Source organism: Solanum pennellii, chromosome 1 (genome assembly GCF_001406875.1).
Source record: "Solanum pennellii chromosome 1, SPENNV200".
Lineage (NCBI taxonomy): Eukaryota > Viridiplantae > Streptophyta > Magnoliopsida > Solanales > Solanaceae > Solanum > Solanum pennellii.
The window spans coordinates 88,995,820-89,020,803 of NC_028637.1; the positions used below are offsets into that span (position 1 = coordinate 88,995,820).

The window sequence follows — 24,984 nt, forward strand, 5'->3', positions numbered from 1 at the left end:
CCCCAAAGAAGGGAACATATAAATAGAGAAATAGAAGAGGATAAATTTTAGTAGAAAAAATTTGGGTTATGACTTAGTTTAAAAGGTCAGTATGCCAGACCTATTTGAGTGACAAAAGAGCCCAAAACATACATACAGAAGCAGTAAATGTCCTGCAGTGAAAATTCAGCACAACACAAATGACAATTTAAAACATTTACTCTGCTATCAAGTCCATTAAGTGGAGTTATAGGTTCACTTTCTTTTCCTGGAAGTCATTGCTGTGAAATGGCTTGGGTTTCCACATGGTCAAAATGCATTTAAATTAGCATTATCCAATAAAAAAAAGTGAGATGGAAGTGCTTTCCGAAAATCATCTTGGGTCTAGGAAGTAGGAACACACTGACTATCCATTGCAGAACAACAGGAGGGTGACTACTAATTGAGAACTATTACTGTAACAAAAAGGGGGTGACTACTTGCACACAAATATCACGAACGACTATTGAAACATACCTGAATGATGGGAGAATCAAATCTGAGGACTTCATTACAAGGCCATGCTCGGAGGTACCAATCAAGTGATCATACCCTCCCTAATCAAACAAGAGATGTTACACAGTAACTATTTATGCGTTGCTTCTCAAAAAGGGGTTCAACACAAAACTCAAATACCTTGTATGGGCAATTCTTGAATACAGAACTGATATTTGGAGCATATCGTACTTTATATCCCCAATACATCCCTGCATCCTCCATAGGTGTTGAAGAAGAGACAACCTGATGTGGTATGCCTGAGAATTGAAACGTGGAATTGTGAACTTAAATAACTAACAGTCATGTTAGGAAAATAAACACAGTTCCTGTGGCAGTCTTTTGTGTATGAGATAGTTCTCTGGAAATATTACTATAAATTACGAATCATGTAAGCTACTTCAATAAATATGAGAACTCAAGGATTTTGTTACATTACAGCACTGTGTTGGGGTTAACTATAAACTATATTGAAGTCTACAAACATTGAGAAGGTGGCCTTTCAAACATCATATATCCGTGTTGGAGAAAATGAGAGAATAAATGTTCAAATAAAAGAGAGTGAGGAGAAAACATGTCTGTACCAAAATTATCAACAATGAAAAAACAGATTTCATTCCATCAGATAACTTCATAAAAACTTCCTAGCCCTAGGTAGTCAAAATAGGAATAAAATTGGAAATTGAAGTAATAACTACTGTTGAGAGGAAGCAAGATATACAGCTATAAAAGTCGTATAATTCTGGTAAAAACCTGTGTCCAAGTTTCTCTCTGCTCCCATGGATACTGTCACCCTTATTCCTGGGGCAATGACTTGATCAACTGCAACAGGCTGCAAAGTACTAGCAATGTGAACAGTTGGCCAACTCACACAAACATATAATTATAATAAAATATACCAGCAATATTTCAATGTCTTGTTTTTTTTTTTTTTAAGAACAAGATCAACTCTGTTTATCAAGACTACTGACATCAGCAAAATGCTTTTGGGATGCAGCTCTAGTAGTTTACAAGAAGAGGAAATAAAATCCCAACATGTTATTAATGACAAATAGAACATTTGGTTTTCAAGTGAGACACCATCTCGTCAGCGAGTACGGAAATAGAGAGGCAGCAACAGCCTTTGAAAAACAAAGGACAAAGGAAAGAGCAATGAACACTGCATGCAGCGGCCTGAATCTGATCATACAGTGTTTCAACTTCATGATTGAACATCTGGCCATCTGATCCTTAAAGAGTGATAAAGAATCTATACTGAGCTTTACATTCCTTAAAAAGTGATAAAATAATCTACACTTTTAGTTTCACATTAATCAGGTTATCAAACCACATTGGCGGTCCATGATCCTACTTTTCTAGCAAACTTTATACTTTAAAAAGAAAAAGAGCTTGGGAATGGTAAAGTTCTACCTTTTGAGAGCAAATGAAAATCAATAACTGGAAAAATAATAACAATACCTCACAAGTTCTCTCTGTTTTCTTTTTCATAATCCATATCTCAATACCATTTTACCAGTATCTTCAAACTCCATTCCAGGTCAAGTTGATCTTCTTCATATCTAAGCCCATCTTATCAATATTTCATTAACACAATGATTACAGAGGGAGCACTATGAATTTCCCGACAAACCAATCATCACATCCTGGGAAAAAATCCACATACTATTGTTTTTTTGGTAACTAACAGCCCAGATACTATGTTGCACAAGGGATTCCCAGCATCTTGCAGAAATAGTATGTAATGCAGAATTTGAAGAAGAGTATTTGACTTTCTTATTTTTGTTTCTTTGTTTTAATTAGAGTCATTGCCAGTTACAGATTATGTTTATAACACCCAATCTCGAGAACAAGAAACAAAAAATATACAAGAGTAGCTCCAATTGTATTACTGTTGTAATGTCTGCAAAACAGATATTCTCATTTCATTTGCATACATATGCTTCTCAGCATGCAATGTGAATAAGGTGATTCTTGACAGAAGAAATTAAATGAGTCATGGTAACAACAGCTACACTATACAAGTAAAAAAGTAGCGGCCACATGAGCGTTATACAAAGTAAGACAGCATGTTGACAATGAGAATGAAATACCTTACTAAGCCCAACATCAACAAGTGTTCCCCCAGATGTTGAATTTCGATCCTTTAGTGTGACACCTAGAAACATAAAAAAGATGTCCCAAGGCATCACCCATCCATCAAGAATGTCAAGTTGATATTTAGATCAACACACAACATGATCAACAAAAAGGATATAACAAGACAACAGAAGCATTTGAGCAATTTTGGTATAAAAAATGGCTACACATGAACAAGAAGGATAATTCAATTGACAGAAGAAAATCAGACATATTTGAACATGTAATGTGAGATCCGAATTGTCAAAAAGACCATTACATTTCTTTGTGTCCATTTAACAGATAGGGCCAAACTTTTTTTAAGATCAGTAAAGATACTTGCAAAGTTAGAGCATCAGTAACATGAATTTTTCAACAGAACTTACCTGAAGTTCAGCGATCAAGTGTAAGCCATCATATGCAGCAAACTTTGCACCATAATCCATAAACCATATATTTTTTTAAAACAAACCAGAAAAATGTTTGGTTTTGTAAGATTTTGATAGTCTTCTAGAATTTTTGGATTTCAAATCTTATATTTAGGTAACTATACAAAACAATTACCACTACAACCTCAACCCCAAACCAGATAACTATTTTTTGGTCAAAATACATTATAACTAATACAGTATATAGGTGCAAAGTTATAGCATCAGTTAAGTAAATTTTCAACAGGACCTACCTGAAGTTCAGAGATCAAGTGTAAGCCATCATATGCAACAAACTTTGCACCATAACTATTTATTGTAAACTATTTATTGTATGTAACAAATATAGATATTTTTGAAGTATGAATCAAAGCCATAGAAGGATGCTTAAGTGGAAACAATCCAAATCCACCAATAACTCTATCAAATGCCATTGCAATAGACAGAGACAAGTACATGCACACAGCCATGCAAGCATCATTATTTATATAGAGGATTATATGCCAAAGGACAGGCCATCACTTTCATGCATGATCATTTGAATATTCATCTTCATGTATGATCATACTCTTGCAAAGACCAACTAAATTAAGAAAAACAAAAAAATAGTATCAATATCATCTTTATCGCACCCTTGCTAAACCAATGGTAAAACTTATGTGTGCACTGTGCCAGACCTCCCCCATGGAGGATGCTGGGAAATGGAAATCAAGATATTGATATTCTGAGCTTTAAAAAGGATAGCAACATTGAATATAAGCTTTATTTGCATTTCTCTTGTAGAAATCAAGAGTTTGAAGTTTTAGCACTTCAAGGAAAATTAAGGATGAGCTTATAAGGATAATAGTGAAATGCATTCATTATAGGAAATTTTAGTAAAAAAGATAGCAAGCAATTGAGTGCAAGATCCTTTTAGTTCTTTTTTGAAATGAGCTAGAGCGTGCCTGGCATGCAAATGATAAGTGTTCTTTAGGATGCTACCTTCTCGATAGGGAGCCCATTCATGCTTCCGCAAATGATGTGGGGCATCAAGTGGTGGCAACGAACCCTGAAGACAACAGTACCGTTGAGATCAGAAATCACGAAATCGATTAAATTTAAGCCTGTTTAGTTTGGATAACTTTGCTGAACTGAATTAGTAAACCTCGTCAAAACAGTGTTGTCTTTTTATCAGTAAAATAGTGTTAATCAGAACTGTTGTTGGTTTACTGTACAAAAATAAATCAAATAACTAAGTCTCTGAGCTAATAACTGAGCACCCGACTAGTACTGAATTAAATAAATCCACCTACACAATAGCCAATCTTTTTTAAGAAAGGCAAACATGTTATGTAGCACTAAGAAAGTACCAGAATATGTACAAGGGAGCAAATCACTAAAAAAGAAATGGGACTAGTTTTTTTAATATCCAATCCAATCAAACTCTTAACAGTTCATATTCCATCATAATTTCAAACAGCTATCCTCACCACATATCTTAAGTTGTTGTGCATGGGGAAAAGACTCTTCCGAAGATATTGAGGTGTCTCCATATATTTCAAAATCCTGAAAAGAAATGCAGCACCACTTTCATCATCATGTGACCCATCCTCCATCGTCGGATCTGAACAGTCCACTGAGTTACCTATGTTGTCAAATACAACAACCTGTTCAAGAAAAAAACCTTCTAACTCATTTCTGCACTCAAAATAGCAATTTATTTATCTCTTTTCACAACTGAAGCTGTTGGAGAGTTCGTATTGTATGCATGTGTTCAAACATTTAAGTATAAAGTCCACATACTGAAAGCAACACCAATCTCATACTAAAGGTTCACCCAACAAAATCAACACATGATCAAATGATTAGCTTGTAAATATGAGCACCTCATCTATCCGAAAAATGGTGGAAGCACGAGCAATCTGGCCAGCCAACTGCCCAAATAAGAAAAGAGAGATAATGTAAAACAATAAAAAATGACCTGAATAATAAACATCCACAATTGTACATATAATAAGTAATCTATGACCCAAGGGTGTGTCTTTGTGGTCCACTAAAGAGGGTCAAGAACTATAAGGTCTCAGGTTCAACTCCAAGCAGAGACAAAAGCCTTGGGTGATTTATTTCCCTGACATACCTCTAGTTACTAGCGGGAGGTGTCAGATATCCCATATAATTAGTCTGCAGGCAAGCTAGCCCAGACACAACAGGTTATATAAGAAAAAAAAGAACCTATGCATTTATCAGTTCTAACTTGCTGTGACTTGGCATTGGTCATCTTCAAAACCGGAAAAAGGAGGTGGTATGCAGCACTAGAACTAGTAAAATGGCTGGAATTCAATGCATAGGGATGTGATCATCTGGAACGGTCCAAATAGAGTGGAATAGCTACAAATTAAGATAAATCCCATAACAGTAAATATGTTGTGAGTTGTGACAAGTTGTGAAACAGCAGTGGAATGGATAAGTATGATTCATATAACGTATAAGAACTAGTCTGGGATGGAAGCACAGTTGTTATTGTGAGCACTAAACATTTCAAAGAAACACAATGAGAAAGAGCAGCATAATGAAAGTTACCCGTGTTGCGAGTTCGAGTGACTGAGTGTTGTCAATGATAGATCCCGCGAGTGCTATGGAAACTGTGGGTTTTTCCTTTAACACACTTTCTTCCTTCACCTCTTTGGTTTTCTTCTTCTTTATCTTCTTCGAATCCCCATTCACAAGATGAAGATCATTTTGCTCATTGATGGTCTCTGTATTCAGGAGTTCCGATTCTGCTTCTCGTTCGGCTCTCTTCTTCTTCTTCCCCATTTCTGTAGGAAGAGAGGGTTTAGGGTTTTAGACGAACGGCTGCAATTTATGTTACCACCAAAAACAATTAAATTACAACTTGTTTTAAAAATAAGTGTTTGCTCATGCGCTCATATCCTTATATGAAATTCGAGAGATAAAATAAACGTTTGGACATATGATCTCAAGCTGATTTCATCATATGATTAGATGAAATTTTATATTCTCTAAAAAATAATTATAATTTGAAAATTTTATATCATGATTTGAAATTTTCAAATATAAAAATTGACCTCACAAATTTATATTTTGTTAAAACAATCCATCTTTATATTTATTAGTCATTTTTTTTAAATGTAAATAAAATTGTTAATTATATCATTACTTTTTAAAATTATTATTCTTATCAACATAACATTTATTATTATATTAAATCAATTCCTACTTTATTATTTATATTCGTCAAATTCATCATTTTATATCAAATTTATTTATGAACCAAATTTATTACTACTACTTTAATGTTTAATAAAAAAAAATATTTTTCATCTATATTGAGTGAACAAGACTGACCAAAATGACTTAGTAATAATTTATTATGCGATTTTATAAATTTTTGTTTATTTGATAAGATTAAATAAATTATTGAGACAATTTTAATAATTTTACAACTTACGAGATTCTTGTGTTCATGAGAAAATATACAATACAAAAATTTTATATCGAATGTTCAAACAAACTTCAACTTCCATGTGATGATTTCATATCATAATTTCATATCGCACACACAAACGGGCCTTTAGTCCCCGAGTTATGACGCTATTCCAGTTTTGATCCTATGTTATTCAGTTTACTTAACCTTCAATTAATCTAAATGTATACATTTAACCTCCATTAAGTTTAATAGGTTTAAAGACTAAAACAACACATTAAGTTAACTAAAAGGCTAAATATACATAACTCAGAAAAATTAAATTTGAAATAACGTCATAATTCAATAATACATATCTAATGAAATTCCATGAATGGAGTATACCCAGACCTCACCCTATCTAGTGGAGAGAGGTTGTTTACGAAAAACACTCGATTCGATAAGTAACATCATAACTCAAGGACCAAAATATCCATTTTCCAATCAAAATTGTAGACATTGCAAAGTTGTTTGGTACATAAGATAAAGGATAATAATCTCGTAAATTTTCTTACAACTTTATCCCATAATTGGTTTGAGGTATTAGATGATCCCAAAATTATTTCATCTCACCTTGCTTATCTCATCCTACTAACCAAACAAACTCCTATGAATTCTACTTCTTCTACATTCAATAGTAAGGTAAATTTTAATACGTCGGACATCTAATCATAAAATTTTTAAAAAGGTATTTCTGTTTTCATAGTCATTATAATAATTTCAATTGTTAAATGTTTGCTTCTCACTCTATACATTTGACAGTGAAACTACTGTTTCAAGTTATACAGAATCTGCAAACTGGCATTTGGATTCAAAAACATTCATATTCATCTTTCTATCTGATCGAAATAAACAAGGATCACCATTGATGAAGTTTGAGAATGTACAGACTACAGAGCTGAGAATTACATGAATATTAACACAAGGTCAGATCGGAAAAATAAATCAGAAGCCTAATCTTCAATATATTTTTTTCAGTTTTTTAAAAAGATAACTCAACCATATATTTATCACTGTAAAATACTAGAGATATGAAGTAAATCCTACGAATCAAGTTTACAAGAAAGAATTCTATGGGCGTTTTCGAAATCTAAGAAAATTATTGAAGTGTTGTCTTTTGTACGCAAAGTTCTGGCCTCGCTCAGCAAAGAATTTGCTATTTTCTCTGCAGAAATTTCTTCCTCTGTTGAGATTCTCTCCTTTGCCTGCAATTATTGAACATTGGTTAAGCTATAAATTTGATAAGAACATTATATACAGGAACCACCAAAATGCTTTATATACCTGTTGGACTAGTTGAATTGCCTTCTTAACATTAATAACATCCCAGAATCCATCACTGGAAGAACAAAGTTAAAGCAAGTTTTAAGCCAAACGACGTCAAGCATAGCAGAACAGCAAATGACAAGAAAGTAACATATACTCCACTATTTCTTAATTTTTTTATTGAGATAACCGCGGGTGTCAGGGCCAGCTTACACTCACCTCAACTAATTCCACGGGAAACCTATCACCTCCCGCCAGTACTCTGTACACCAAAGCTAGGACAAATGGGTAGAAATCACCTAGTGTTTATTTGTCATCGCTAGGATTTGAACCTCAGAACTCATGGTTCTTAGCCACTTCATTGACCACTAGGTGACAACCACGGGTGCAACTCCTCTATGATTTCTAACAATGGGTATACCTAATATTGGGCCAAACTGGATAAAACGGAAACCAAATTTATTTACAGTATCTACGGTAAATGCAAGACTACTACTTGGATTATGCTGTAGGTATCCAAGTAAGGGTGTGAGTATCTGATTTAGGTATGTGCAGTTTCTTTTACTATTCTTTGACATGTTTTGAAGAATCCGGAAGAAATGTACTTAACAATGTCCTATCCCATTAGACACAATCATGTCATGGCAAACCATATAAAATAGATAACATGATGAAGGAAAACCTACTGGACAGCTTATTTTTTTTCTTTAATTTCAGTAGAGGGTGGATGGGTAAATGAGAAGGAAAATCAGGATCAAAGGGAGAACGGAACAGATCTGTAGCAATACATGAGATGATGTCAAATTACCTAGCTAACAGTGCGAATCCTTTGCTAGCTTGATGTATGTACACAACTTGACTAATATAGGGTTCTGAACTGAAGCGAACATCTTGCTGTTTAAGAAATTTGTCTCCGAGCATACGAGCAAGGTTTAAACCTAGTTAAGAGCAAGCAAATCAGTTCCTTGTTGAATTAATATACAGCGGATACAAGCACAACAGAAACAAAAGATTCTACTCACCACATAGTCTCGTTTCCCCATCTTTTAAAGGCTCCCCTGTTGCTTGGATACGCAGCCTTTCAGAGTGACTAGTTATTCTGTGATCTTCAGTCATTTTTGTCTGCTTCCCATCAATACTGACTCAAACAAAAACAGAACAAAGAGTTTAAGCCAAGTTATAATACATGTCTCTAAATTCCCCCACCTTCTGTGGATGAGTTGACAAGGTATGGCATCAAGAGATCTTGTAGCACATATAACATATCACTACGGCCTAGTACCTACAAATATGTACTACAAATATGTAACTATCAATCAACCAAATACTAATCCTAAACTAGTAGGATCAGCCATATAATTTCTAGTCATCCGTGTGGCTTATTCGAACCTATTTTTTCTAACACTAGATCTGTTTTATAAGGTAACGAGTGGTGCTCTAAAGGTAAAGGTTCTCTAAACTAACAATGTCTTCAATAATAATGTTGGTCGCGCCAATTTTATTTACATGTCTACTTAAACCAATATAGATATCAGGTAACTATACCCACCAAAACATAGACAGATGGGGGAAAGTCAACTAGTTTTATAAAAAATTAAATTGAAAAGGTAGTTTTACATATATTTCCTTTGTTGGGATTTAAACTCTGATCTCCCATGGTCTTCCGTCCAGCTTTATTGACAAAAGTCCCACATTGGTGGTTAATGAGATAGGTGGACTCCTTATAAAGCTTGGACAATCCTCCTCCCTTTGAGCTATCTCACCCAATGTTGGGGCCCAGAAACCAAAAATGCTTATGCACCAGATGCTAAGCAATGGGCGTGAGGAGGGGTGCCAAAGAATGACAAAAGTCTCACACTGGTGGTTAATGAGATGGGTGGACTCCTCATAAGGCTTGGGCAATCCTCCTCCCTTTGAGCTAGCTATTGGGAAGCGAGTTAGACCTAAGACCTAATTTAATACTAAGTTAACATAAGTGTCATAACAGTAAAAATTCTCATGAGAAAAGTGGATTCCATGCAAGAAACAATAAATCTTAATCCTAATTAGCTGGTACTGTATGTGTAGATTCTTTGTTTAAATTGTGTAGTTTTCTTGCACTTTAATGTTCATATAGGGCATGGTGAAACCATTTACCCATACTATTCGTATTTAATCCTCTATGCATGTTGTGTACACCTTTTGACAGATGAGATCATCTAATCTTGTATGATTGTATGCCCATTTTCACACCAGCATTTTTATGACAATCATTTGATGAATATGTTGGGCTATAAAGGCCCAATATCCACACTTATATTTTGGTCTGACAACAATTTATGAAGAAATTTTGCAAACAACATATTCCAATCATAAGGCCAAGTTAGAACTACAAGATATTAACAGAAAAATGGTTTATGTTCTCGTAACATTGCAAACTATTAAAGCTCAATCTCAATAACAAAGATACATCTTAATTTTACCAATAACATGTTGGGAGCAAACTTCACTACCTATAGATAATACTTATTTTCTTGATGAAAAAAAGTTACATCATACCAATTCAAGGCATAAATCTTGAAAATTGGATATAATAATTTGAAGTTCTAGTCGTCTGAACAGAGTAATTGAGGAGACAAAACTATGACAACTATAGAAAATAGTCCAAATGACTTCCTTAGCAATAGAACATAGATGGACAATCCAGACCTAAGACTGTATTTGCACAACTACTTTATCTGTGGACCAGCGCATATTCGAATCCCAGCTCACATTCACATTGAATGTTGTAGCTGGGATTCGAATATGCAATCTCCAGGTTGTTATTCCTATGTCTCAACCACTCAGATTCAGTCTCCCGACCCCACCCCAAGACTAACCAACCAATATATCTTAGAATTGGACTAGAATATTAATAAAAAATTATTACTAACTTGAGAAAATACATAAAAAGAAACCCTGGACTTGGCAACAAAACTTACTTTAGCACTTAAACTACAAGGGTGTTTATTTACCCCCTAATTTCATTTCATGTGAACTTAATACCACCTTAACATATGACGTGGCAAAAAAAGAAAAGCAAAAAAACTAAAGCCGCGTAAATTTTTCTTTTTGAAAAAAATAAGGGTCCCACTAGCATTATATATATATAATGAGAAAGAAAAAAAGAAACCCCCACCTACCCCATTCTTCTTCTTTTTCTTCAAACCCCTCCACCCCTTTCTCAAAACCCCAACTCCCCTGCTTGTCTCTTCTTCCTCAAACTCCCACCTCATCCTACCCCAACACCAACCTATCCTCTTTCTCCTTTTCATCAAACTCTACATCCTATACATTTTTTCGTTATACAAAAATAGAAAATCATATTCAAGACCCACATAATTTTCTTTGTTCTTTACTTTTGAGATTTGATTTTTCTTAAAAAAAAATTATTCATTTAACTATAACGTTGCTTAATCTATACCTGAATATGCATTAAGGAGTGAAATAAGTAAAGCAAAAGCAAATCTAAAAAATTAGCATATCGATTTTGCATAAATTTAAAATCACCATTGTTGATATAAGTTGATAGTTTCACCTAGTTGGGAAAAAAAAAGGTATGGTAACTAATATAAGTATTGACAGAAGTAATAGTGAATAATTACAAAGCAATGAAAAATAAAATGAATCAATCAATATTAAATTTTGGATCTTAAGAAATTGACCCAAATGAAATAATGAAGAGGGTGGGTAAAGAGTGAAACTAAAAAATTTAAAAGATGTGGAGAAGTTAAAAAAAATAAAAATAAAAAATCAAATATCTGACATGTCATCGATTTGGCACTGAGGTGTCACTTAGGTGGCTCGTCTGCACTTGACCCATGAATATGAAATTGGTATTGTATATGATAGGTGCTATTAAATTCACTTGCAAAAAGATTAGGGGGTAAATAATTACCCGTAAAGTTAAAGTGGTAAAGTAAGTTATGCTGCCAAGTTCAGGGGAGATTTTATGTATTTTTCCTACTAAATTCAAAGAACATTACACTACAGATGGATAAATCTGAGGCATTTTCCAACAGAAGGGGTATTTAAACAAAAAGGTTGGCAACGGACCATGCAAAGAAAATCAGATCATTATTAAATACAAGACAAGAATGAAGAGCATCAAAAGCAGCCAAATGCCATATTGAAATGCAGCCACATTTTAATAGTTAGCAAATGAAATTACTGATGGAAGTGTGATTGACGCACTTTACAACACAAGCTGAATCTCCAACGTTTGCACATTGTGCATAAAAATTCCCATCACGATCAGCCCACACCAGAAGCACTGTTGCAGTACATCCCTGACAGATTTGTTGAAGCAATAAGGAAAATGTTAGTAAATTCAACAAACTAAAACCTATAACAGCTTAAGCTCCTCCAAAGTAAGAGCATGTAAGTCTAACAGTGATGTGCAGCATGAACTAAATAATCAAATAATTAAGGCAAAAAACATGAGAACAAGGGAAATCTGCACCAGCGCATGGACCTAACCATAAAATTCTGCCGTTCAACTCACAACGTTGATATAAATAACTTGATACACACGGAGACACAAAACTTACATACTCGCACCACACCAAGAGATAAAGCTTTAATCAGGTGAATAAGGCATATAAGATTTATAAAATAAGTCTAGGTAAAAACCTCATAGTGGTGGTCTATACTTGCTTCCGTTTGAGAGAACGCCTCTCTAAGAACATCTGAAGCATCAGATTGTGATAATACCCTCTCCCTTCTATATGAATCTGACAGGATACTAGCAACCATCTGAGGCATTATTCTGTATAGGGACAACAAAAACCACAAAGATAAAATTAGCACCCAGGAGTGATGAAGAATTTACAAACTAGCAAAAACCAAATAGCATTTCATTCAGGAAATTCAACTAAAAATTTAATTTTTAAAGTTCATTCCTTAATTTCAATGACTAAAGATGATGTGCTATCATCCAGAATATAGAATATCTCGCAGGACATTTTCTCCATAATCCAAGAAAATTACAGCTTATATCATTGGCAGAAAATCAAAATTGCTTTGTGACTGGTAAATGAAGAAAATATAACGCATGATCCGTGTCAAGATTACCTTTTAATTTTAGTGATGGAGCTGCCTAATGTACTGATTTTTTTAATATAAATATGACATAACATAGCGGTTATAACTTACTTGCTGACAGATACCGCAGCATCCGCTCCTCCGTGTCCATCGCATATCCCAAACAATCCAAACTACAATGTCAAATATACAAATCTTTTGGTCATTATATTTTGGCCAGAAAAACAAAATAAACCTTCCAGTTGTAAAACCTTATCCGTTCCCGGAAGAGGCCAATGGTAATAGCAAACATCTTCCATAGGCAGCTTCTTTCCTCCTCGACGTACGGCCATGGCATCTGATGCTATACCAATCCCAAATGGGACCTGATCATTTTGGGATCTAATATGTACCTGGAATCAAAAGATACATGACAATGAGCACCTACATACATGCCTGCAATCAAACACTAATTATTTGTCACATTTGTTACCATTTATTTTAAGGTACTTGCTACCAATTTTCTATTTTGGTTTGCCTGGGACTCTGGGAGACATGTAAGCTTTTCTGAAATGCACCCATTTAAACAGTTTAATGACTTAAATTAAGCATTTCATGATTAATTCACCCCAATACACTAGGTTTTTTTTAACAGGTGAACTCCAATACACTAGGGTTTCCACCCAAATATTAACAGTAGGTGACTTGAAGGATCACGGTTGCTCATTGACACTTTCAACTTTCAAGTCTATAAAAGTAAACACATGCTATACCAGAGTATTATGCATCTTCCTACTACTTCTTCCCCCATCCAAAAGAACTAAAATGGGTTACAAGGGCAAACCCGACTAACTTAAACCAGATTTAGGTATTGAATGATTTCTTTTTTATAATTGGTATTGAACAATTTACATTTTTGATAATAAAACAAGTAAATTTTGAGCTGTGTAAGAGGACATCCAAAAAAAGAAGCTAGAATCTTAAAATATCAATTGAAGTCAAAAGAGGATGGGTTCACTCTCCAAAATGTCAGTAGGTGAATCTTCCTGCAAGGAAGTTAGTTAAACTTGTTAGGAATCACTCCTTCCCGCTCTATCCTTAACTCATTTGTTTCATTCAATCGGGCTTTTATTCCTCTATACAGTACAATCAACTTTCCGGAAATACCAGATATTGCCTTTTATCAAAGAACATATACATATTACAAAACATTTTTTTGGATAAACAGTGGTATCCACGTCAGCATTTGCACACACCTCGAGTAAATGGATATCTGCTACCTCTCAGCAACGATAACTATGTGAACCAAGACTTGAGCAAATGCAAAAAATTCAACTAGTGTCGCCTCGAGGCTGTGACTGCACTTTTTTGACCACTAGGATAAGTTAAGAGTAAGACAGACACAGAGACTACAAGTTTAGCCAGCGAGATAAGAGTTTAGTTGAGGTGAGACAAATATTGAGGTAGCTAAATGTAGATATTTTACTTTTCTAGGTTCAATGTTCCCAAAGAATGGAATGATGGATAAAGATGTCACACATAAGATTAAAGTAGGATGCTTGCTATGTGTCTCAAAAGTATTAGGTGATCGGAACAGTGAATGTTGGGGCTCTTAAGCTCATCACATCCACAAGATAAGTGTTGCAGAGATGCGAATACTCATATGGATATGTGGTCATACAAGATTAGATAAGATCGTAAATGATCACATCCATATAAGGTGCAACCAACCCATATAAATGGGAAAATTCTTGAGCTGGTTCAGCCACGTGTTACGTAGGCCTCTGGATGCACACGGGTTTCTTACATGTGAAAACATGATGATTAAGGTGTAAAAAGAGGACGCACTAGACCTAAAATCACATGGAAAGAATTACCTCAACATATTTAGGTTTTCTCTAAATACAGGCAGATCGCAAAATCTAGAAAACAATGGAAGTTGAAATCCGTATATGTGATAACAACTAGAAGACTAGTGCTTATGAGAAGACTCTCAGGGTGGGTTTGGTAAAGAGGGAACATGTTACAGCAAATGCTTTCCAATTTTCCTATGTATGGTTCCAAACATTTTCTCTAGGCAAACAAGTTCCTTAAAATGAGGAAAGACTTCCCAAATGGAAGTAGGGAAAGCAAATCGCGCAAGTGCATTCCAAGTTTATTGTCTCCTCCCCACCCACCCAATACCCCTAACCCTCACCCCTTGATCACACTCCCCTACTGCCACCCCTGAACCCCCACTGTCCATCCCTACCCACCTCCATAACATTTTGATAGATAACATAAAAAACTCTTGGATTATATTTTCTTGCTTACTTACCAACACTAGATAATATGAAAAGAAAAAAAATACTTACTTTCCAAGAAAACAGTTTCTAGGAAATCACTTTCCGTGAAAACATTTTCCTTCATACCAAACACACCCTAAGTATATCAAAGATATGAGCACTAACTAGAGTATATTAGAGAACTCCAGAGTTGCACAATCTTTAAGTACTTAGCATGATATATTTTGGACCCAAACAGAGCTTTGTGATATCATTCATACCGCTGACTGCATCTAGCTAGGGATTGAGGGGAAGTCCTTGTATTAGATCAACTTTTTATATTCAAAACCCATGCTAGGACTCATACCTTGCATTTGTATCATGCTAAAAGATTACTTAGATCCCTTCTGAAATCCTACTTTCTTATATCACCTTGTCATGATTGGTTTCAACTCTCATTTAATCAGGAGAGATCAAATTATCTATGTTTCAGTAGAATAAAGAGCAAACTGTAATTTCCAAATGATCAATCTGTAGCTCAATCCTTATTTTAATACCTACAGCAGTTGGAACATTCAACATTCTGTTCAAATGAAAAGAGCCAATTTGGTTTCTTCACATGAAATATAGTTTTGGAAAAGAACTTAAAGGCTTCATCAACTTCTATAACCCTCCATACCTTTTTTAGTTGCTCTTTGAAAACCCCGCACCCTACATCATACAAGTTTACCTGCACCCCCTGTAAATGAACTTCTCAACTCGATACAAAAGCTGCTCAGATCACCACAAATTTCCAAGGGGTAGATTTAGATCAAGGAGAAGGAGGGACAGAGCATGAGAGAAATGGTGGACGGATAGCATCAATAAGGGAAGTGATGGTGAGAGCACAAAAATGGTGTTTCAAGGAGGCTATATATCTGGCAATTCTGCCTTGGAAGCTTATATGGAAGGTTAAAATACCAGATAAACTGGTAGTTTTTACTTCGTTGGTGGTTAAAGAAGGTGTATTTCACAAGAGAATCTTATGAAGAGGTGACCACAGAAGTGCCCAAGATGTTTTTGTGAGCAGGGTGGTTGGCCAGCTTTGGAATTTGTTTACTAGCTTCATAGGTATAAGTTGGACTGTTCCATAGAGAACAGGACAGGCTCCAGAAAGCTGGAATAAGGAGGGCAGTAACAGCCCAGACAAGAGTAGATGGAAAATTGTCCCAGCAGTTATTTGGTGTACCATATGGAAAGAAAGGAATTCTAGGGAGTTCTGATAACAAGAGCAGCCCTCTGCACAAGATTAAAATGACTGCATTATCACTTTTTACTATTGGTGTAGTTGACCCTGTGGCTATTGTAGACATTCTAGGGACCTTATAGTTTCTCTTTTCTTCTTTTCTTTTCTTTATCTTTTGTTTATGCCAGACAGACACGTGTGGAGCGAGGATATGATGTAAATTCTTGGATACCAGCATACCAGCTTTGAGCTGATGATTGATATGCAAATGTTACCTTTATCCAAAAAAATATATATTTGGCAATTCTTCTCCCTTTTTAGACAAGTAATTACATCAACCAAAGAATTCAAATGTTATCATTAGGCACTTTTTTCTTTATGGGGGTGACACGGAGCATGCTAGAGCACGGGGTGTTCATTAGTGCCATTGAGTTTCACTTCTTGCTGGTGCTCCTTAACTGTAGGTATCCTTTGTTTTCATAGCAACTCCTTGGTCATCAATTTTGCAACAAATAAATTCTAATAACTTTTCAAATAGCTAGCCTTGAATATAACTATACATGGAAGTATACAAAGCAAAGATACTCTGTTAAAGTTGATGCCTTTATTTAGTGGGGAGGATCACCAAGGAATTGTTTGTCTATTTATTCATTTATTTTGTGGGAGAGGGATGAGTCCATCATCAAATGAAGAACTTTAACATAGTGACAGCAGCACAAAGACCATTCACTTACAAATATTCTCGAAGTTGTGCCAAGTGTTATTATGTCTCCATTTGCAAGCTCAATTGGATCGCCCCACTGTCTGCTCCCAGAATGAGGATTATGCACAGCATTGGAATTTACTAGTGTGCCATTTAAGCTACCCATGTCAACCAGCTCCCACCTCAATTTCTGAAACAATAAAAGTGGAAAGTGTCTTCTATTTTATTTTCTTTTGCAAATTCATAACTAAGAAACAATACAACACGTTAATAACATCTGCCAAGATCCATAAGAATCCCTAATTTTCAATGGACATACATTTATATTCCAGTTTATCATAGCATGCTTGCCAGAAACCTCTGAATCCATCACCAAGATATCACTAGGTGTCACTCTTCCAAGAGTAAGTGGAAGCCTAGATGTATCTGTTGACTGCATGGAATGTTGAAGACCTTGACAGGGTCCTGAGATAACCTCCAGCATGAGGATGCTTCCTGCACTTCTAAAAGGAAAATATGATGACACTATTTACACACGCTTCCAATCAAAAGAGTGTAAAGAACATCAAGCACTTGTCACAGTGATAGAAGAAATTACTTTGATCTTTTGTATCTTTAGGAGCAAAATCTCCAAACTTCTCGTTCTGTATTGCCAAACTCGGTCTGTACTTTACATCCTCTGGTCTGATGTGTTTCTGTTCTTCTGCTAACTGATTAAACACAAGTGGACGCTTAAGCGTCTGGCCAATAGAGATATCTTCTGAAGTATCACAAACATCCAGAACAAAACTGTCGGCTGGAAAAAGCAATTGAAGTTATGAACTATACGGCATAAAAAGCCAATGAACAAGAAAGGAATGTGTTATATACTATGTGTTAATTGAGGATTTATCCTTTGTTTATGAACAAGTCCCTGTGTCCAGGGTGAACCATAAGCCCCTTGATTCTGGTGACTGCCTGCATCATGAGCATAACCTCTAGAATATTCATGACTCTGGCTTTCAACTAGATGCAAATCATCTGAAATAAGAGGCCTCTCTATGTCTTCACCCTACATAAAATATAAGAGATAGCAATTTCAAAGAATGAACCATAAAGGGGAAGGAAGAGTCAAACTTATACTTCACAAACATGAATGATGAAACAACAACTTGGAAGATATTAAAGTAACCACATAATAAAAAATATCTCCCCTAGCATCCTATGAAAGTTATTTCATATCAGACAGAGTCAAAAGTAACATGCTCTTGCATAGGAACAAGATAGTCCACAACCTACATTGATGGTCTTTCTGTTTGTTTGTTTGTTTTGGAGGGTTAGCAGTTTAGTAAGTACAGCCAAATCTTTTGTAAGGACTCAAAGAACTTTTACCGACATATGAAGTGCCTAAAAAGACCAAAGCATTAGAAGGTTAAAAAATTTAGCTATGCGTGTTTATATGTTGACATCTTTCACATTCTAGCAAGCCAGGACACAGGAACAAGAAAAGTACTTAGAAGTTTGGCTGGCCAACTAGAATCTCTAACAACTTCATAGACAAAAAGAACAATGGATATATGTTAAAAACAAGAAAAGAACTTGGAAGAGGTGGGCTTAGTTATTGTTGTTTATTTGTATTAGGCCTAGGAGTGGGCACTATTTGGTTATTGAAAAAATCTATAGGACCAAAGTTTCTGGTTTCATTTTTCGATTTAAAGAGTAGAGAAGTTCAGTTAACCGAAAACCCCAAGTTATTTGTGAGTTGTTCCTTAAATTTTAGGCTCAAGTCATCAACGGGCCCTTCAAGTTGTCCGCATATTCCACTTAGACACTTCAACTAGGACTAGTACCTATCTAACAGTCCAATCTTAAGAAATTTATACCTACTAAACACAAAATATCAATCCGTCACAGTCTATAGAATGTAACGAGTGTATCTCACACATTGATGTTATGATAAACCAACAAATAGAGCAATGATATGTGTCATAAAGGCTCAAAATAATAATAAAATGACTTTTTAGTTTAATAAATAAAATAATGTCAGCCGTTAACCAAAAGAACAATCAGTCAAAAAAAAAAAAAACTCATTTTCTAACTCCTGCCGACACCCTCCCCAGCTAAACCACCTAACCCTTTTCCCCCTTTTTTTCTTCATCCCTCATCATCGTCCCCCACAGTCCTATTTGGAGCTCACTTGTCTTTTCTTGTAAGAATAAATCATAGAAAAAGAATCTTTCATCCAGATTCAAGTGTCAAATAGAAATTGTGAATGAAAAATAATGTTTCCTTTAGTACCAGATCACATGAACGGAGTTGGCGGTGATGAGGTGGTCCCGTGATGGAAGGAGAAGAAGAAAGTTGATTCATGACTCTTTTTCTTTTGCAAGGAAAGAAAATTAATAAAATAGCAAAAAAAATGCCCAGGAGAAAAATTTTAGAGAGAATTTTGGAAGGTAAACATGGGGCGAAGAAGACAATGACCTAAGGGGTGGAGGTTGCTTTTTCTTTTTTAATTAAGAAATCATTATTTTCTAAAAATGAATGAAATTTTGTTTTTAGTTATTTGCTTAGTGCCAAATATCAATAAAAGAACAAAAAATGCAAGCTTTTTCAATGAAAAATAAACATTATTTGAGATTCTTTCACACGCCCAACAAAAGTGAGAGACGTGTTTTTGCCACATCAGAATTTTGTGTTTGATAGGTACAACTGTTGAATAACTTAGGTGTTCAAAGAGTACCAGTCTTAGTTGAGGTGACTAAGTGAATCATGCAACAACTTTGAGGTGTTGTCGATGACTTCAGCCTAAATTTTAAATCCGTATTTGTTAGTCCATTCAATTAATTAGCATCCATTAGAGCACTATCAGTCAGAAGCGTACCATCAAAAGAACCAAAGATCTTCACGCTTCATCCGTCACACGACCCATTTTACGCTAAAAGAATTCACCTCATCTCAACGCAACTTGTTTGATAGAACTCCCCCACCAAAGCATTTACTCCCTCCGTTTCAATTTGTTTCACCAACTTTCCTTTTTAGTCCATTTCGAAAAGAATGACTCGTTCCCTTTTAAGAAACTCTTTAATTGTAACTTTCCACAAAGCAGGTTTATAACCACAAGATTAAGAGTATTTTGGTACATTTGACATGTCTTTAATTTACAATCACAAGATTCAAAAATCTCCTTTATTTTCTTAAACTCCGTGCCAAGTCAAAATAGGTCAAACAAATTGATACGGAGGGAGTACAAATTTAATTTCAATCAAGTTGGACTTGGGTGAAGAGCAAGACTAGAAACATACAAGGGTTTATCTGTTTCAAGGTCTTCTTATTTTATTTTGAAAAGGAGCAACTGGAAATGTTCAAACCGAGGTAACTGGACAGAATTTAGAAAATCAAACCAAATTGAATTAACTTTAGTTCAATTCCCATTCACAAATTACAAACTGAAAACTGAACCAAACTATTCAAACCGGACATACCAAATGCCCAACCCTAATCAGGCCCGTGTCATATAGAGTTGTTATTCTGGTTAGAGACAATCATGTCTGTGGAAATATGAGCCTGAGCTTTAGAGAACTCCAAATTTGCCTTAGAAGGACAAATTATTAAGTAGATGAAATTGACATGAAAAAGTGAAATGGCTATAGAGGCTTCATTCAAGTGACCCCAACTAAACTGGAGCTGAGGCTTGATTAATAGTAAAATCAATATTGCTTAAGATGATACAATCAGTAGATGATATCTAGGTTGCCATCTAGATAGATATCATCTGCTCTTTTAAGGTCTTACTCATGAAAAAAATATACCCCATCTGTCACTTTTTAATCTATTAAAAAAGAATGGCATAATTTTCCTTTTAAAAAGAATGACATATTCCATATTTGAGGACTCTTTAAATGTAAACTTCTCATTTCACCCTAATGAACAATGCCCTTATAGTCGGAGAAATATCATGGCATGTCTACAACCACAAGTTCTAGTGGTACTTCTGGACTTTGAAGTGTGCCAAAAGTTGTCTTTCTACCTTTAACTCTGCACCCTGTCAAATACTACTTGTATAGAATGAAACCGAGGAGTAGAGTAGTAGATACCTAGATGACTAGTCAAATATATTATGAGCCCCTGCTACCCAGACCTGTTATTTTTCTCATATGCAACGATCGATGAAGTAGGACATAGCTATTTGTATTAACTTTTAGAAATTCATATGGTCCTCCAAAATCCTCAGCAGATACAAACCACGTCAAATACCAAATCATAGGGACCATAATACAGAATTTTGAACTGTAAGTACTGGACTACATACCTAGTAACATATCATGGGAGGTAAGCGAAAATCGCCTCTTAGAAACTCCCAAGTAAACAACCACATAATGATGTAGATACCTCTTCATGAAAACTAAAGAATATCCACCCTCTGGAACTTTAATTGCTTGATCATTATGGGATCAAATTGACATTCAGTTCCTAATAGGAGAAAATAAACTTTTCCAAGTCACAGAGTTTCTCCTCTGTCCAAGCTTACTCTCCTACGCCGCGTGAAACATAGTATTCCTAAACATAGGAACCAGTCTACGCTATCCACATTCAATTCAGAAAATTCACTAAACTAGGAAACAATACCAGCTTCCGAAACCAAAAAGTTTCAAAATTTGCATCCCCAAATACAACTGTGCATAACCAAACATCATGATCTATCAATGAAATCTCAATCTCACATCTCATAAGAAATATAACCAATCAACCAACCAACTACACCTCAATACCAAACAAAGATGGGTCGACGCACGGAACTATAAACCCTAAAAAATTCAATCCAAAGCAAGAATTTTTTTTTACATCTCAGCATATTATGCAAGAATCAAAACCCTATAAAGAAAATTACATAAATAGCATTTCATATTATAATCCACAATAAGCAAAACCCCAAGAAACCCAATATTATAAAATGAAAAGAAAAAAAGGTCTGACCTTGATTGTGTTCTTATTGCGAAAGACAGAGTTGGAGGAGACAGGATGAGAGTAAAAGAAACGCCATGGCTTATACTTGCAGGCGATTAAGATTAAAAAAATGATCAACAGTAGCATAACAATAATAATAATAAAGATGGCCTGTTTGGATAAAAGAATGTTGTTGGTGGTGGTTAGAGTGGTCATGGCGATACTGCTGCTATCATCATCAGCACCTGGCATCGCCTTCACCATCGGTGAACCGTGTGATGTATGATGATGAGAGAGAAGACAATTCAACAATCTAATCTCACTCTATTTCTATCAAAATCCAACCAACCCTTTCTCTCTCGGCCAAGCGACCTTCTCTCGCTTTGAAATGGTCGCATTTACTTGCTATATTTTTCTCTCCCCTTTCTTTTCTCCATCCCCCCACCCCCTATTTCATCCCATAACAAAAAGTTGTGGTGTGGTTCGAGTTTTAAATATAGAAAAATATTTATTAGTCGAATTTTAATATAATTTTTAGATATTTTAGATATGTATTTATATTCAATGAAGTTCTTTTCGAATTTTAAGTATAAAAAAATATTTATTAGTCGAATTTTAATATATTATCAGACATTTTATGATATGTATTTGCATTTGACGAAGTCTTTTCATTTTATATTTAATTTGATATTCCAAATTAAATGTAATAGTATATAAATATGTTTTTCAGTTTTGTGCTTTAATCGACATTAATGTTTTTTATCTCTCACTGAATGTGGACAAGTAAATACTTATATAAAATCGAATAAGTAGATACACATATTCTATTTGACATAATACAATTCAGTTGGAGTATATCTCTAATGAATCGTCGTGTGTAATATGTGTGTCTATTTGTTCTATTTTATATAGTAAAACCTAGTTGTGTATATTCAGAATTAGAGATCATTTGAAATCAAGTGAAAGAGTGTTTATGCGATATATTTTTTTAAATCAATAAAAAAAACATTTGAAAAAATATATTTTTCTTTGAATATATTGGGTGTGATGTAAATTTAAATTAATTAAATTTTAATATAAATGTCTACAATAGAAAATAAGTAAATAATTAGAGAGACGTATATTATTTTATTATTGCTTATAGTAGAAGTGAGAGTGATTTGGGGATATACACACATGGGACTGTCAATTGTCAACGATCTAAATCTGATAATGGACCTTACTTGGTAGATGGGATTTGCCTAAATTATTATCTCATTACTTAATTAACTCACTTATTATCTTAATCATAAAATTAAAGTGTTTTTGTCAAATGATCAATTGATCCTTATCACGCAATAAATTCTCTTTACCTAAATACCAATTTCATTTAATATTTTTGACATAATGATTCAATAAATAATAAGTGTGTAGTAGGTATGTGTTTTTTAAGGGATGGGCTTAGTTAAGTAATCCAATAACAAATTTGATATTTGATGTTTGTAATAGTTTAAATAAACAAAAAAATACAAATCAGCTTAAATGATGATTTTTAATGATTATAATATGTAATAGGGATTTTGATTTTAAAGTTTAAATTTGCAATGTGTCAATCACACAAGAAAAATGCATCTATAGAGATAAATTTTATAAAAGTTATCAATATAATTGTTTGAATTATCATGCAGTTTGTTGGATTTCTTTGAAAACCTAAATTTTAATGAGATATAGGTGGTGAATTTTCCTTCGGGAAACTTACTTAAATACACCATAATTAGAAAATATATCATTTATAGCTATATATTTTTCGTTTCAATTTATATGTCGTTTTTTTTATAAATAGTTGTATTATAATTTTTGTCAATTTATAAAAATTATGTATCAAAAACAATATTTTGCCTATTATATCCTTTATTAACTAGTTAATTAATCTTGAAATTTTATTCATCATTTATTATAAAGTTGACTTAAAAAAAATATTAAATAAGGGTAAAAGGGTAAATTCACATCATTTCTTAGTGCAAGTGCAAAGAAAAAAGATAACATAAAAAATGGGGCAGAGGAACTATAATTTTAGCACATGTATAATTCACATTTAATAAATAGTGGAAAAATTATGCATTATAGCAAACTATTAATTCAAGATAAATGTTATAGCTATAGTGTCATTTAATTTCAATTCGTAGCAAATAATTGTTATTCTCGCTCATCATTCTCAATTCTCTCCCTCGCCTCTTTCGCTTTTATGCAAACACAAATGTATAAATTATGTTTGAGTTTGTATAAAGCGAGACAGGTTGTATATGCAAATAGAAATACATATCTATTCTTCCTATACACTTATAATTATACTACTACAAAATTTCTCGTGCCTACTTCTCTTTGTCTTTTTCTCTCTCACGCGCTTTATACAAATACAAATACAACTTACGATTTGTGTTTATATAAAACGAGAGAGAGATTTGATATACAAATACAATTTTTTAACTCAATTCAATTGTATACAAATTCAAATTTTATACAGATGTACAACACACGATCATTGATGATATACATAGTAGCTACACATATACAATTATCTAACCGATATGAATATCAAATTCACCTATCTCCACTTTTTGCCCTCTCTCTTTCGCCTCTTCTAATCTCGCTCGCCACTGTAGCCTAACACAAAGAACATATACATATACAAACACAATTTTCATAGGCAAAGACATCCAATTTACACAAAGCATTATACAAATTATATGACAAAATTGTATATACAGAGTGCTAATATGATTTTTATGTTTGCTATTCCTAAAATTTATTCAAAAATAGTGTTAATTTTTTAATTAAAATGCGGTTAATACATTTTAAAACAGTTATAATATATTTATATTGCATAAACTTACTTTTATATAGAGTGTAAAATACATATATATTATACGTTTAATTCCTTTATAATACACAGTTCTTTATTTGGGGAAACTAAGCAAATATATATCTCATATATAAAAGCAAAAGAAGTACAAGCATATACTCACTCACATTCATACCCCATTATATATTGTTGTGATATC

At 34.1% G+C, this 24,984-nt stretch overlaps 2 protein-coding genes and 2 non-coding genes across 4 annotated transcripts in view; all 4 read right to left on the reverse strand.

Moving 5' to 3' along the window:
- Window positions 1–5,940, reverse strand: part of LOC107008540 (putative methyltransferase C9orf114) — an 8,536-nt gene extending 2,596 nt beyond the window's left edge. Inside the window, exons 1-8 of the mRNA XM_015207626.2 lie at window positions 5,616–5,940; window positions 4,922–4,969; window positions 4,526–4,702; window positions 4,038–4,104; window positions 2,604–2,668; window positions 1,267–1,345; window positions 655–773; window positions 496–575 (exon numbers count right to left, since the gene is read on the reverse strand). Coding sequence (XP_015063112.1) covers window positions 496–575; window positions 655–773; window positions 1,267–1,345; window positions 2,604–2,668; window positions 4,038–4,104; window positions 4,526–4,702; window positions 4,922–4,969; window positions 5,616–5,849 — 869 coding nt within the window. The 5' untranslated portion in view covers window positions 5,850–5,940. The remainder of the gene's footprint in view (window positions 1–495; window positions 576–654; window positions 774–1,266; window positions 1,346–2,603; window positions 2,669–4,037; window positions 4,105–4,525; window positions 4,703–4,921; window positions 4,970–5,615) is intronic.
- LOC114075794 lies at window positions 2,980–3,041 on the reverse strand. The gene has a single exon (XR_003576182.1). It is a non-coding gene; the product is annotated as a small nucleolar RNA snoR101 (small nucleolar RNA).
- On the reverse strand, window positions 3,277–3,337 carry LOC114075796. Its single transcript, XR_003576184.1, has one exon. It is a non-coding gene; the product is annotated as a small nucleolar RNA snoR101 (small nucleolar RNA).
- Window positions 5,941–7,359: 1,419 nt separating the features above from the next.
- LOC107008250 (protein phosphatase 2C 70) lies at window positions 7,360–22,396 on the reverse strand. The gene is made up of 13 exons (XM_015207199.2): window positions 21,974–22,396; window positions 17,888–18,068; window positions 17,616–17,813; window positions 17,337–17,512; window positions 17,049–17,207; window positions 13,098–13,238; window positions 12,958–13,019; window positions 12,436–12,571; window positions 11,998–12,092; window positions 8,808–8,923; window positions 8,594–8,723; window positions 7,804–7,858; window positions 7,360–7,724 (listed from the first exon to the last, which is right to left on the reverse strand). Exons 1-13 carry the CDS (start codon window positions 22,205–22,207, stop codon window positions 7,563–7,565), a joined length of 1,845 nt encoding a protein of 614 aa, XP_015062685.1. The 5' UTR covers window positions 22,208–22,396; the 3' UTR covers window positions 7,360–7,562.
- Window positions 22,397–24,984: the final 2,588 nt, after the last annotated feature.